At 42.3% G+C, this 13,849-nt stretch overlaps 1 protein-coding gene across 1 annotated transcript in view; it reads left to right on the top strand.

Annotated features, from left to right (window-relative positions):
* Nucleotides 1–13,849, top strand: part of Mcmbp (minichromosome maintenance complex binding protein) — a 43,619-nt gene that overhangs the window by 17,711 nt on the left and 12,059 nt on the right. The window contains exons 5-10 of the mRNA XM_021196534.2: nt 2,290–2,391; nt 7,020–7,164; nt 8,364–8,515; nt 10,249–10,349; nt 12,302–12,480; nt 12,940–13,063. Coding sequence (XP_021052193.1) covers nt 2,290–2,391; nt 7,020–7,164; nt 8,364–8,515; nt 10,249–10,349; nt 12,302–12,480; nt 12,940–13,063 — 803 coding nt within the window. The remainder of the gene's footprint in view (nt 1–2,289; nt 2,392–7,019; nt 7,165–8,363; nt 8,516–10,248; nt 10,350–12,301; nt 12,481–12,939; nt 13,064–13,849) is intronic.

Below are 13,849 nucleotides of genomic sequence, written 5' to 3'. Positions count from 1 at the left end.
TATAGGATTCCATGAATGCTAGGCCCCACGGGACAGTGTGGAGGCTGAGCTTTACAAGACAGCATTTGTAAATCTGCCTTCTGTTCCTTTCCATGCATTGCTTTTCTGATAATAGGAGAAAAAGACTTCACTTTGATGCCTGTGAAGCATGAGGTATCTTAGCTGGGCCTGTAAACAGCTTATTTTTATTTTAACAGTAAAAAGACCATTAGCAAGTCTAAATAGACCAGATAGCTGGTAATGTCTCCTGTCATTTGCTTTGTGTGCTTTTCACATGTTTTCTGTTGAAACACAAACTTTAATTGTCCATTTTTGGAAAGAAAATAAGAATTATAGGTGGGGGTTAACCAGGTAGGTTGGTATGAAGGTGAGACCTTTGCTGAAAGTATGAAGGTTAGTATGAATGCCTAGCTCTCTGCTTTATGGACTTAGAACCTCCATCATCTTATTTGGAGCTTTTACCTTTTTTTTTTCTCTTACTCAAATTTCCTGAGAGTTGATTGATAACCAGATTAATACTAGCTTCAATTATACAATTCAGAAGAACCATTCCTAGTTGAAGGAAGTACTCTAGTTCAGTGGGTTCGTGGAACTGAACACCAGCTTTAACTAGGAAGCTACAGTGTAACTCCTGACAGTGATTTTAGAGTAGTGGCTCACTTAGCAATGGCTCTCCCTAATCTCACACACGCTTCTGACTCTTTGTCTTGTCTCTTTTCCTTTTAGAATGTTTCAGTAAGATGAATGTGATACCAAGTTAATGGATTGACTTTATCAGTGCTTCTTTAAGAAGTTACAATGTATTGATGATCATATTACTATTTGTTTCCTCCTCTGTGTACAGTAGCATGAATTACAAGTTGGTAATCTTGGCATAACATTGCCACAGGCTCAGAGAGAGTTTGTGTGTCTGCCATAGTTAGATAGATAGATAGATAGATAGATAGATAGATAGATAGATAGATAGATAGATAGATAGATAGATAGATATGATTCTAGAGCTGGGTGGTGGTGGTATATGCCTTTAATCTCAGCACTTGGATGGCAGAGCCAGACAGAATTAGAGGCCAGCCTAGTCTACAAAGCGAATTTCAGTACAGGCAGGACTACACAGAGAAACCCTATCTCAGAAAAGCAAAACCAAGCAAATCTTAAATGAAAGCCCCAATCCAATGAAAGGGACCTTGCCCCAGGGGAAGATAAATACAAATATAGTTTGAAGATGGGGAATATACCATGCTTGCCTGGCATGCGTGAAGCACTGGGTTCAGTCTCAGCACTTGGGAAGTGGATCAGACGTTCAAGGTCATCCTCAGTACATAGAGTTTGAGGCCAGCCTGGTATACATCAGACCTTGTTTCAAAAACAAAACAAAAAATCAATTTCCAGCTTAAGTATGAGTAAAGTATATGTTACATATATGAAAATGATGTAATGAAGTTGGTGATTTTTATGTGTGTGTGTCTGTTAACATGAGGGACTGGTTTGGTTGGTTGGTTGGTTGGTTTGGTTTTTTGAGACAGGGTTTCTCTGTGTAGCCCTGGCTATCCTGGAACTCACTCTGTAGACCAGGCTGGCTTCAAAGTTAGTGATCCACCCACCCCTGCATCCCACATCCTAGGTTAAAGGCATGTGCCACACTGCAGGGCTTTATTGTTTTTTTAATGGTAGCTTGGGGATTGATGAGGTGATTCTGTGGATAAGAGCAATTACTGCCAAGCCCGATGACCCTGAGTTCAGTCCCTGAGACCCACTTGGTAGAAGGAGAGTACCAGCTCTGGAAGGGTGTCCTTGCACTTCCATATGTAAGCCTTGGCATGCACATACATACCCCTCTTCCCCGAGTGCACAGAAGGAAGTAAAGGTGGTAAAACTGGAAGTTAGAAGGCTGAATGGAGTGGCTTATCATAATCCCAGAATTTGGGAGGCTGATGCAGGAGGATTGCCAAATGTTAGAGCTACAAGGTCTCTCTCACTCACACACACATACACACACACACTACCCCCACCACCACGCCCTCAAAAAAAAAAAAAGAAAGAAAAGAGGGTAGTTTTGGAAGCAGAGTGTGTCATGGTGACAGCACGTCCCTTATAATGCTTCCCGATATTTGGGAGTCTGAGGCAGGGGAATCACAAGTTTCATTTTAGCCAGAGCTACATAAGGAGATACTTCTTTACTTAATTAATTGCTTATTTTTACATTAACATGAGGTAACATTTATTATGATTTTATAATGTGAAAATGTATTTTTTAACAATAATTTAAAAATATGTTTCTGTATATTACAGCCTCAACAAGAACTTGACTTGAGCTCTCCAAGGTCTACCACTTTGGAAAGACAGACCTTCTACTGCGTCCCCGTGCCTGGGGAGTCTTCATGGGTCAAAGAGATATCCTTATCTGAACCTCACTATTTGCTGCATGATGCTTTTTTTTTTCTTTCTTTCTTTCTTTCTTTCTTTCTTTCTTTCTTTCTTTCTTTCTTTCTTTTTTAATTTAAAGGATCAAAAATCAGATTTTAGATTTGTATTCTTTTTACCTTGGCGACATTAGCTGGGGAAAAAAAATGTATTCATATACATGTATTTAATAAGACACATTAATCACAGAACAATACCTAAATTATGATATATCCCTGTTGTGAAATACTGTTAAAATTGGTTGAGATAGATTTATAGTTAGTTAAATATTATCACAATAATAAATAAGTAGTTTCAAATTAGAATATTTTTAATATAATTTATAATTTTTATGTGGATTGGTGTTTTGCCTGCATGCCTGTCTGTGTGAAGGTGTCAGAAACCCTAGAACTGGAGTTACAAACAGATGTGAACTGCCATGTGGGTTCTGGGAATTAAACCCAGGTCCTCTGGAACAGCAGCCAGTGTTCTTAACCACTGAGCCATCTCTCCAGCTCAAGTCAACTGAGTCTTTAAACACTTGTTTCAGTCATTTAGTTAAAACTTGAGTTTTGGGAGGTGGCTGGTTTGGTTTGGTTTTTTGTTGGTGGTTGTGTTTTATGTGAGGTCTGATAGCGCTGATACAGCTTCAGGTCTGGATCCTCCTCCAGACGCTGGGATGACTCCCAGCCTAGCCAGACTTGGACCTTTAGCCCTTGTCCATCTCCTTTAGTGTGGGGGTTCTCTAGCTTGCTTGCTTTCATCCTTGGTGAGGCTGCTTTGTTTTCCCTGCCCTGATCTGTTGCCAGGAGTTTGTCAGGTGCCCTGTCTACTGACCTCTGCTTCCTTCCTTTAATTTGACTTTGGCTGGGTTTAGCTTTTCTACCTTTTCCTCTTTACAGAGCTGAGGTTTAAACCCAGCTCCTTTTGCATGCTAGGTAAGCACTCTGCCCTGACCTATTTTGAGTATGGTATTTCTGGGTTTTTGAGTGAGACACTTGGGTACTGATTTCAGATTTTCTTGTATTGGCAGTTAAAATAAATAAATTCCACTCTAACTTTAGAGCAACAAATTCCCCTCTAACCACTGCATTGGTTCTGTTCTTCCGTGTGATCTCTTTGATCTCTGGTTGTCGCAGCACTGTTGTTCTATAGTCTCCCTCCCTCTCTTTGTGTTATTGGTATCATGTATTTCATTTGTATGTAAACTATAGAGAGAACCTGTGTTATTTGTATTTATCTATTTGTTTATGTGTATGTTGTTGTTGTTGTTGACTGAATGTATGCCTGTGTACCAAGGGTATGTCTGAGGCCCTTGGAGGCCAGAGGAGAGTATTAGCTCCCCTGGAACTGGAGTTTAAAACTGTTACTGCCCTCTCTCTGGGTGCTGGGGATAGAACCAAGGCCCTTTTGAAGCCAGTGCTGTTAACCACTGAGCCAGCTATCTTTCTAGCTCTATTTTAAACCAGTCAATCAGTTTATCTATATGTTTGTTTGTTTCCTTTAAGATGTATCTAAAGAAGTCATTGGCTACCCTGGACCTGCTGTTGCCGGTGGTTGTGAGTCCCAGGAACTAGACTCTGGCTCTCTTGACTGCTGAGTTATCACTTTGGCCCGTGTGTTTTGACTGTCACTGTTTTCTCCAGAAACTGAGGGAGAACCCACATCATTTATACTTGTGAACACATTCACTATCTCCAGTTCTCTTTGTTCTCTATGTTTATGTGAAATGACTTCCCTTAGATGCCTCCCTCCCCCCCTTTTAAAAGAATAGGTCTTAGCGTGTTGAATTCCTTCATGAAAGTTCAACTGAAAGTCTTTTCAGCTTCTTCTTCTTTTTTTTTTTTTTAAAGATTTATTTATTCATTATATGTAAGTACACCATAGCTGTCTTCAGACACTCCAGAAGGGAGTCAGATCTTGTTACAGATGATTATGAGCCACCGCCACCATGTGGTTGCTGGGATTTGAACTCCGGACCTTCGGAAGAACAATTGGGTGCTCTTACCCACTGAGCCATCTCACCAGCCTTCAGCTTCATTTTTGAATGACATTTTCACTAGATGTAGAGTCCGTGATTGGCATACATTCCTCTTTGCTCGTGTGGTAATGATGCAGTGCCATTGTCTCTGCCTCCATTCTTCTTTGGTGAAAGGTTAGCTATCACTCTTATTCCTCTTATATAAGATGCTTTTTGTACTCTTCTTGCTACCTCTAAAATATTCTCTCTTTTGCTTTCAACCTTTTACTATGGTGTCCCTGGGTTTAGGAGTGTCCCCTGCCCTTTTCTTTTAAAATGTACTTTCCTTAATTGGGTTTTGTTGAACCTTCTAGTTGTGGATATTTTTCAGAAACAGTTTTAATCATTTCTTTTAAGTATTTTTTTCTGTCCCAATCTCAGTTTGTAAAACACAGACTGAACTGTGTGAGTGCATGTGTGCCCCGCTGGGATTTGTTGTTTGCTAATGCAGGCTCTTGGGAGGCAAGCACGGTATTGACTGAGCTGTCTGCCCAGCCCTGTTTTGGAATGTCACACATAATTATAACACGAGTTGATCTTTTCTTTTGAGAGCCTAAGCTGTGCTCATTTTTTGCTTTCTAGTTTCTTGCTTGTTTTTTTTAATCCTGTTGCTAGAAGTTGAGCACAAGCCCTTCTAAGGCAGGCTGGGCAATCTCCTGCTTTGAGTTTCCCCTCCTTGTTTCCCCCCTCGTTTTGCTTTAGTTGAATGATTAGTGTTGACCTGTGTTCAGTTTCACTGAGTTTCTTTTCTCCATCCCTAATCTATTGACCCCCACCCCCACATGTGTGTCTGGCAGAGTCAGCAGAGATAGTGTGGGGTTTTGTTGCTTCCCTTGTTTTCCATCTTTTATTTTCAGATCTAGTTGTCCATCTGGTTCTTTCAGTATTTCTCTTTCTCTGTGAGTACTCCTCAGTTCTTTCCTCATCCTCTTTCTGTTTTTGAGACAGTGTAGCCTAGCCTAGGCTGGGTTTGAGGTTGGCTTGACTTTCTGATCATCCTACCTCCACCTCCAGAGCGCTGGGATTACAGGCATATGCCGCCACACCCGGTTTATGCTGCCAGGGATTTACTCGGGGCTCCCTGCATGCTAGGCAACCATTCTACCAACTGAGCCACATCTCTAGCTCTGTCCTTTATTATTGTGAGTTACCTGCCCACTAATTCCAGAGTGTTATCTCAGGGTTTGTTTGTATTGATTTTTTTAAAAATCTGATAATAGGTCAGTTTTTCTGTTTCTTCACTTAACTGTTTTATTAACTGCTGAAAAACAACATTGTAGTAGAAAATTGAATTTCCTGTCTTCAGAAGGGTTAAATTTGGTTTTGGCAGTTGGTATGTTGGATCGGGTTGTTCTTATCAAGGAGTGGTCTAAAAATTTATCAAGATTATATTTAATTACTCCTGTTCCCCAAGGAGTGGCCCCTAAATAATAAAATGGGCTGTGTTTAGCTCTGAAATGCCTGGGATGTTCTTCTAGCTCATGTGTGCTTGCATGTGCAGTTCTCTGCTAGGCAGGCAGGAATGACAGAGCTTGAGCTGCTATCCTCTGTCTGCATCTGGCTCTTCCTTCTAGATAGCCTTTTATACCTTGCAGCTTCTTCTGTAACCCCAAGCTATGTAGGCTTTGTTTTCTCCATCCAGCAGGAGATAGGCTTTTCATATTTGCTACAGTTTACAGGGTTCTCCTGTAACCAAAAGGATGTGGCGTTTTTCCTTGGGTTATGTCAAGCCTTATTACAAGCCTTATTCAAGGCTCGTAACCTTATCCTCCCTGTGCCTACAGACATTTGCTTCATCTGTGTTGTTTTGTTGAGGTGGGGCACGGAATAAAACCTCTTACTTTCATAGCTGTGATTTGAACAGGTATGGCCTCCATAGACTCGTGTATTTGAATGCTTAGTCCATGGGGAATGGCACAAGTAGGAAGTATGACCCAGTTGGAGTAGTGTGGTCTTGTTGGAAGAAGAATGTCACTGTTGGGGCAGGCTTTGAGGTCTGCCATGCTCAAGTTATGCCCAGTGTGGGATAGTCTTCTGCCTTTGGATTAAGACGTAGAACTCTCAGGTCCTTCTCTAGTACCATGTCTGCCTGGTTACTGTCATGCTTCCTGCCTTGATGATAATGGACTAAACCCCCTAACTGTAAGCCATCCCCAATTAAATGTTTGCTTTGTTGCTTTGGTCACAGTGTCTCTTCACGGCAATAAAACCCAAATTAAGACAGTGACCAAAACTGGAAGTCTAGTCTTCTTTCAAAAAGATTGTAGGAGCTAAAGAGACAACTCAGCTATTGAGAACACTGGCTGCTGTTGCAGAGGACCTAGGTTTAGTTTCCAGTATTCACATAGCTGCTCAAAATGGTCTGCAGTTCCAGGTCTAAGGAATCTGACACCCTCTTCTGGCCTCCAAGGGTAATGCATGCATGTGGTACACAAACATACTTCTAGGCAAAACATTCATAAACAGAAAATAAAAATAAATCTTTAAAAAAAAATACATCCTCTTAACTGAATTGTTAGATTGGTGACATAACCCTATAATTAGCCTAATTTAGGATGATTTGGTTCAAGGTGATTTTCTTCTTAACCTTTCATTTAACGCCTATGTCAATGCAAACCAAGCTCGAGTCAGTCCCTCGACCTCCTATACTCCCAGTAGGCACAAGAGGAGTTATGAAGATGATGAAGATATGGACCTACAGCCCAGTAAACAGAAAGAGCAACATTCAGGTGCCCGGCAAGCAGGTAGTGTGCACTCTCAGCTCCCTCCTGACGTTAGGTTCGTTTCTAGGCCTGTTCTGGATTTGGGACCTGGCGTGGTACGATGACCTCATTCCACATCGTTGTTATGACTGGATGGTGTTGGTCGGGTTGAAGCTCAGTGGTAGAACCTTGAGTATCTGAGGCTCTGAGCTAACGCCAACATCTGTGCTCCTTGGAAGCTGCTCCCATGGGTGCTTTCAGTCTCAAGTAGTCATCTGGAAAAAAAAGATCCGTTTCTGTCTCCATAATTGATAATTGTTGTCCTGACTCTTGAACAATAAGAAGCCTATAAATCACACTTTACCCTAAAAATGACTTGCCTGAAAACATCCTTTCTTGCTTTCTTTTTTCATGGTATTTCTGTTGAACTTTGCAAGGCCGGAAATAGCAAAGGAAAGAATGTAAAATTGCAGGATGAATTTGTAATTTCTTTCCTTGAGTACAGCTGATTCTTTGACTTTGTAGTCCAGGCTGGCCTCAAACTCAGAGATCTGCCTGTGCTTCCTGAGTGCTGGGATTCGAGGGGCGCACCACCATGCCAGGCTCAAGTACAGATTGATTGGGTGTGATTTTCTCCAGTTTTCTCATTTGTTGCAAAGAGACATTTCCTAGGTGAAGGTTGAGACTGCACTTTTCTGTGGGTATAAGGACAACTCAGAGATTGTTGTTAGGGTTTATGCTGTTCAGTAAATTAGTGGCTATAGGTTCTCTTCCAGTGACCATGATGTCACTAGCACTGAGTAGTTAGCTGTGTTTCTAGTACCAGGCATGACCTCCCTCTTGTTGAGTGAGCCTTAAGTCCAATTAGAGAGTTATTGGTTACTGCTAAGGTAACTACGGAATCTTTAGGGTTATTGTATTGTCCTGACCGTTGATTTGGTTCATAAGTGTCATAGCTGGATAGGATGAAATTAACTTTTAAAAGTATTTCCATGTGTTGGGCGTCATGACTTAACATCTGAGATCCTAATAGTAAGAGGATTAAGATTAACCTAAGGAAGGGATTCAGTATTTTAGGTGTGTATCTTATCTTTGTTCTGGTATAAGTCAAACAATATTATTAACTGGACATTGGCATTTTCAAACTCATAAACATGATTTATGTCAAACTTGGAAAGCTCTTTTGGAATGTTCTTTCCTTTGGGCTTAGAAGTGATTGCATGCAATACTGTTTAATCTAGGAGGCCTCGGGGGCCTTCACTGGTGCGGAGAGCCAAAACGCTTAGAAACGGAAGCTTCCTCTGGGCAGCAGCTGAACTCCCTGAACCTCTCGTCCCCATTTGATCTGAACTTTCCTCTGCCAGGAGAAAAGGGTCCTGCCTGCCTCGTTAAGGTACAGCCTTTCCTAGCTCTCTTCACAGATGTTACTATCTCAGAAAGCACTAGGAAGGCCCCAACATTTGCCCGCATTTTCTTTTGCCACAATAACAAATCATTCTAGATTTAGATATGTACAACAAACTAAGTTCTTTTACAGGCTTAAGCCATAAGTCTGACATGAGAACTGTATAAAATCAGGGCCTCTGGAGGTTGTGCTGACTTCCAGAGGCTCTAGAACGGTAAGGAGGACAGGATATGGTTGGTTTGGTCTTTTGCCTCATTTAGCTTTAAGAGGCTGCCTGCATTCCTTAGCTTGTGGCTTCTCCATCTTGAAGACAGCAATACTGCATCTTTCTGACCATATTTTTTTATAGTCACATTTCCATCAAAAAAGGCTCTGTCTTTGGCACTGATCCCCACTTCTATCATTCAGGGGTATCACCACCTCAGGGTCCTTGTGCACACTTGCAAGTTCCTTCGCATTGTGAATAACATACTTGGCATTCCAGTGGTTGGGCTGTAACTATCTTTTCGGGCTCCATATTTTGGTTACAACGTTCTTAAAGAATTGACCAGTCTGGAGCTTAGTGTGGTGGCGATGCCTGAAATCCAAGCTCAGGATAGAGGCAGAAGGGTAGAGAGTTCAAACCCAGCCTGAGCCACATAGTGAGACCCTGTGACTTAATCAGGGTTATTACTGCTTTGATGAAACACCATGACCAAAAGCAAGTTGGGGTGAAAAGGGTTTATTTAGCTTACACTTTCACATTACTTCATCATCAAAGGAAGTTGGGATAGGAACTTAAGTGGGGCAGGAACCTGGAGGCAAGAAGCTGATGCAGAGGGATGCTGCCTTGCTCCTCAAGGCTTCTTATCAAGCCTAGGATCACCAGCCCAGGGATGGCCCAACCCACAATAGGCTGGGCCTTCTTACATCAATCACTAATTAAGAAAATGTTCTACAAACTTGCCTACAGCCCAGTCTTGAGAAATTTTTTCACTTGTGGCTCCGTCTTGACTGACGATTCTAACTTGTCTCAAGTTGACATAAAACTAGAGCACACACCCTGTTTCACAAAGTAAGAGGGGAAAGGTCAGATTCAGAACAACTTTTAAATTCATGTCTACTTCCTTTCTATGTCATTTCTAACTTCATGTTTTATTTCTGCTGTTTTATATTTCTTTTCAAAACCTGATTCTCGATTGTTTTTTTAAAAAAAATATTGAATGTGGCATCACATGCCCATAACCCCACCATTTTAGAGGCTGAGATAGGAAGATAATGGTGCACACCCTTAATCCTAGCACTCGGGAGGCAGAGGCAGGTGGATTTCTGAGTTCGAGGCCAGCCTGGTCTACAGAGTGAGTTCCAGGACAGCCAGGGCTACACAGAAAAACCCTGTCTCGAAAAACCCAAAAAAAAAGAATCCAAGGCTAGCCTGAGCTACAGTAGCATGACTCTGGTGCAAGAAAAACAAGTTAAACTGATTTTATGTCTTGTACCATCAGTCCTAGCGCTTGGGAAGCAGAGGCCTGAGGATTACTTTGAGTCCAAGGTCAATGTGGGCCACACAGGAAGTATCAGACCAGCCAGGTAGATCCTGTAGACATACCGGGCTCTGGTTTAGCCAGTCCCTGTGGGAGTGTGGGTGTTCGCATGCTTGCTGACTGAGTTGTCTGGCTAGCAAGGACATGGTTGCTCTTGGTATGCCATTCAGGGTTAACCTGGTTTTGTGTACTCATCAGGTCTACGAAGATTGGGATTGCTTCAAAGTCAATGATGTTCTTGAGTTATACGGTGTGCTCTCTGTGGACCCTGTCCTAAGCATACTGAATAATGAAGAAAGGTGAGTCTGGTTGCTAGGTTACTTTTTCATTGGATTTAACTTTAGAACAGTGGCAGATAATTATAAAGAACTTCCCTTCCTGTCTTCAGATTTACCAGTTGCCACCACCCATGCCCCATGTGCCTGTCATTACTGCTGTTGGTGTAGAGAGTGGTGGTGCACATCATTCAAGATTGGTGTATTGTTTGAGACTCAGATTTTCCCAGACTTAACTAGTAGGGGCCACCAAGAGCAAACTCAAGGTCCCTAAGCTGACCTCATGATTTTCAGTGTTTATTTTCTGTTACATTAAGCAACTTGGATGTTGTATGTACTAGCTTATTATTGCCTAGTTTTTCATTTTCTTCTGGTGAGGGATTTTAAGTCAAGAGTAAAGACTAACTGATAATAGATTGGTTCATTTTTGGATCCTAATGATGGACAGAGTGAGGCGACTGTTAGCATTCTGTCCTCATACCTGAGATCATCCACTCACAGGGAGAGTCAGCGTGTGCTTCGCAGTTGCAGAACTTCCCATCACATGCACTGGGTCCTTTTGCTCCATATGGAGGTAGTGTCTCATAGGGGGAAGTGGGAAGCAAATGCTCATCTAGTGGGTAGGCTATGAAAGACAGAAGAAAAACCCAGGTCATAAAGCCCATGAAGGCACTCCTTCAGTTCTCTCGGGTCCTCTATCCTCTCTGCTTCTTCAAAGTTGTATTACCTCACAGAACTTCTGCGATGCCATTTGTCAAGTCTCAATGCCTCCTATGGGGCTCTGCACAGAAAGTCTTTTCCTGAGCCCCTAAGTTCAAGAGTATTTCCTCCTTGATTCATTTGAAGTTGAGTTTTGTGTAGGATAATAGATAAGGATCCTTCCTCCCTCCTTCCTGCATCCCCCCATATTAAAATTTGAAACTGTATTTCTATATTTTCTATAAGGAACTGTGAATTTTCTTTGCATGATGTGCACACACATAATCTCAGCACTTAGAAGGTTGAGTCAGAAAGAACTGAGTTGTAGACCAGCCTGGGCTACGTAATGGAGGAAGATATCTCAAAAAAGACAAAGCCCCGAGTTCACACTCCTTCCGCACGAGCTCTCCTTTTCATTCCTCCCCCTGTCATCGTCCGCCCGTCGCCTTTGGTGTGCTTTGCTCTTTTACGGTGTATACAGAAGGGACTTAGAAAATTGGCCAGCAGTGCCACCATAGGAAGAGCCTCATCATTAGAAACTCTGTGTGTGCCCAATGTCTTTGTTTTCTTTTTTCGTACATCAGGCTGGCCTCAAACTTGTGTCAGTCTCCTGCCTCTGCCTGCAGAGTGCTAGGATTACAGGTTCATTTGTGTGGTTACATTTCACTGCCCAGCCTTTCTGTATCCCTACAGAAGCAGGACTGTGCAATCCCAGAAGTGCCCAAGAATGCCTTTGCATATTCCACAGTTCTTTTGGTCCCTCCGTGCTGGGAACCAGCTTCCTGGTCTCTGGCTGTCCCTCCTGTATTTATACATAGCTAGCTACGTGTATATTCATCACTATCCTTTTTTTTTTTTTTTTTTGCTTCAATAAGGGATCGTATATTTGTATGTTTTATCCTATCAGAATAAAATTTAGCAAAGACCATTCGCAAGATAAAAGTGAGTGATCTCCACATTAAACATGTGGACTTTGGAGAAAACGATCCCAATGTTGTTAGGTGCTGAGAGTGCAAGGAGCATCTGCTTTGAAGTGGTCTCGTGAATGACATCCTCTGTCATGTACCTGGCACTGTTCATGGCAGTAAGTCAGACACCTTGGTCTTGGGCAGTAGAGTAAACCCAGTGCACTGTGCATTGACCTGGAAGGTGTGGGTGATAAAGCCCTTTAGAGTAAGGGACCATATTCTCCACTGGAGGATGGAGAAGCCCTCAGGCAGGATTCTGAGTGTCTATAGAGTGCATGTTATTTTCACAACATGCCCCTCTTTCCCCAGGGATGCCTCGGCACTGCTGGACCCCATGGAGTGCACAGACATGGTAGAAGAGCAGAGGGTACACAGCCCACCAGCTTCACTAGTGCCAAGAATTCATGTGATTTTAGCCCAGAAGTTGCAACACATCAATCCATTGTTACCCACTTGCCTTAACAAGGAGGAGAGCAGAAGTTGTCAGTGTAAGTGTTGGGGCCTCACCTGCGTGGGCTGCAGTCCCTGCTCAGCAGAGTTTTCTAGTCATGTCTATCTGTGACTTTGCTCCATTTCCTCTTCTATTAATTCCTGTCACTGAGATGAGACCTAAACAACAATGAAGGGTATTCGTTGTCTTTGTTCTCACGTTTATATCACTTTTTAATTTTTAAAAACAATCCCATTTACTTGTGGGGAAGAGTAGACTATGCATGTGTCGGGGCACACATGTGTAGGTAAGAGAAGAACTTGGAAGATTCACCTCTGCTGCTGCTGTGTGGGTCATCAGACTTGATGGCAAGTGCCTTTACCCTCTGAGCCATCTTGCCCCGCCCTAACATTGACATCATTTGCTGTCTCCAGAACTATGTGCTCCTTCCTGCTCTTGTGTAAGATGCTAGTGCAGAGCTGGCCTGACTCTCATTTGCCATTCCTCCCTTCTGCAGTTGTGTCCAATTTCATGTCTGAGTTGTCTCCAGTCAGAGCAGAGCTACTTGGATTCCTCACTCACGCGCTCTTGGGAGACAGTTTGGCTGCTGAATATCTTATATTGCATCTCATCTCTACAGTGTAAGTCTGCGCTCTTCCTGGGAATTGGGGTGTGAGATAAAGAAGGGAACAGCTGTGATGTCTGTGTGGCTTAGTAGATTGGCTTTATCTTCAAGGGGACTTTTACAAATGTTGCAACAAACACAGATTCCTTTTTCCACTTTACTTAGTTTCACATAAAGCATTTTGTTTCCATCCTTCAGACTGATGAGTAAGATAAGATGTTCTTTTTTCTATATTCATTTTATGTTTTATTTTGTGTTAATGTAGATTAAACCCAGGATCTTGTGTATACTTTGAATGTGTTTTATCTCTGAGTCTCATTTCTAGACCCCTGTTTGTTTACATGTATGTATGTATGTATGTATGTATGTATACATACTTCTCCAGGCTCTGCTTATAAAAACAATGAAGTTTGTCTATGTACATTTAATTTGTATGCTGACTTTAATGCTTCAGCCCTTTTTTGGTTTGGTTTTCGATTTTTTTTTGAGACAGGGTTTCTTCTTTGTTTAGCATTGGTTGTCCTGTAGCTCTGTAGCCCTGGCTATCTTGGAGCTCACTCTGTAAACCAGGCTTTCCCTGAACTCAGAGATCCACCTGCCTCTGCCTCTCTGCCTCTCTGCCTCTCTGCCTCTCTGCCTCTCTGCCTCTCTGCCTCTCTGCCTCTGCCTGAGTGCTGAGATTAAAGGTGTGTGCCACCACTGCCTGGCAGGTTTGTGGAGGTTTGTGGTTCTTTCTTTCTTTCTTTCTTTCTTTCTTTCTTTCTTTCTTTCTTTCTTTCTTTCTTTCTTTCTTTCTTTTTTT

This window comes from Mus pahari, chromosome 1 (assembly GCF_900095145.1).
Source record: "Mus pahari chromosome 1, PAHARI_EIJ_v1.1, whole genome shotgun sequence".
NCBI lineage: Eukaryota > Metazoa > Chordata > Mammalia > Rodentia > Muridae > Mus > Mus pahari.
The sequence above is the reverse complement of the archived record's forward strand: the minus strand, read 5'-3'. Positions and strand labels throughout refer to the sequence as shown.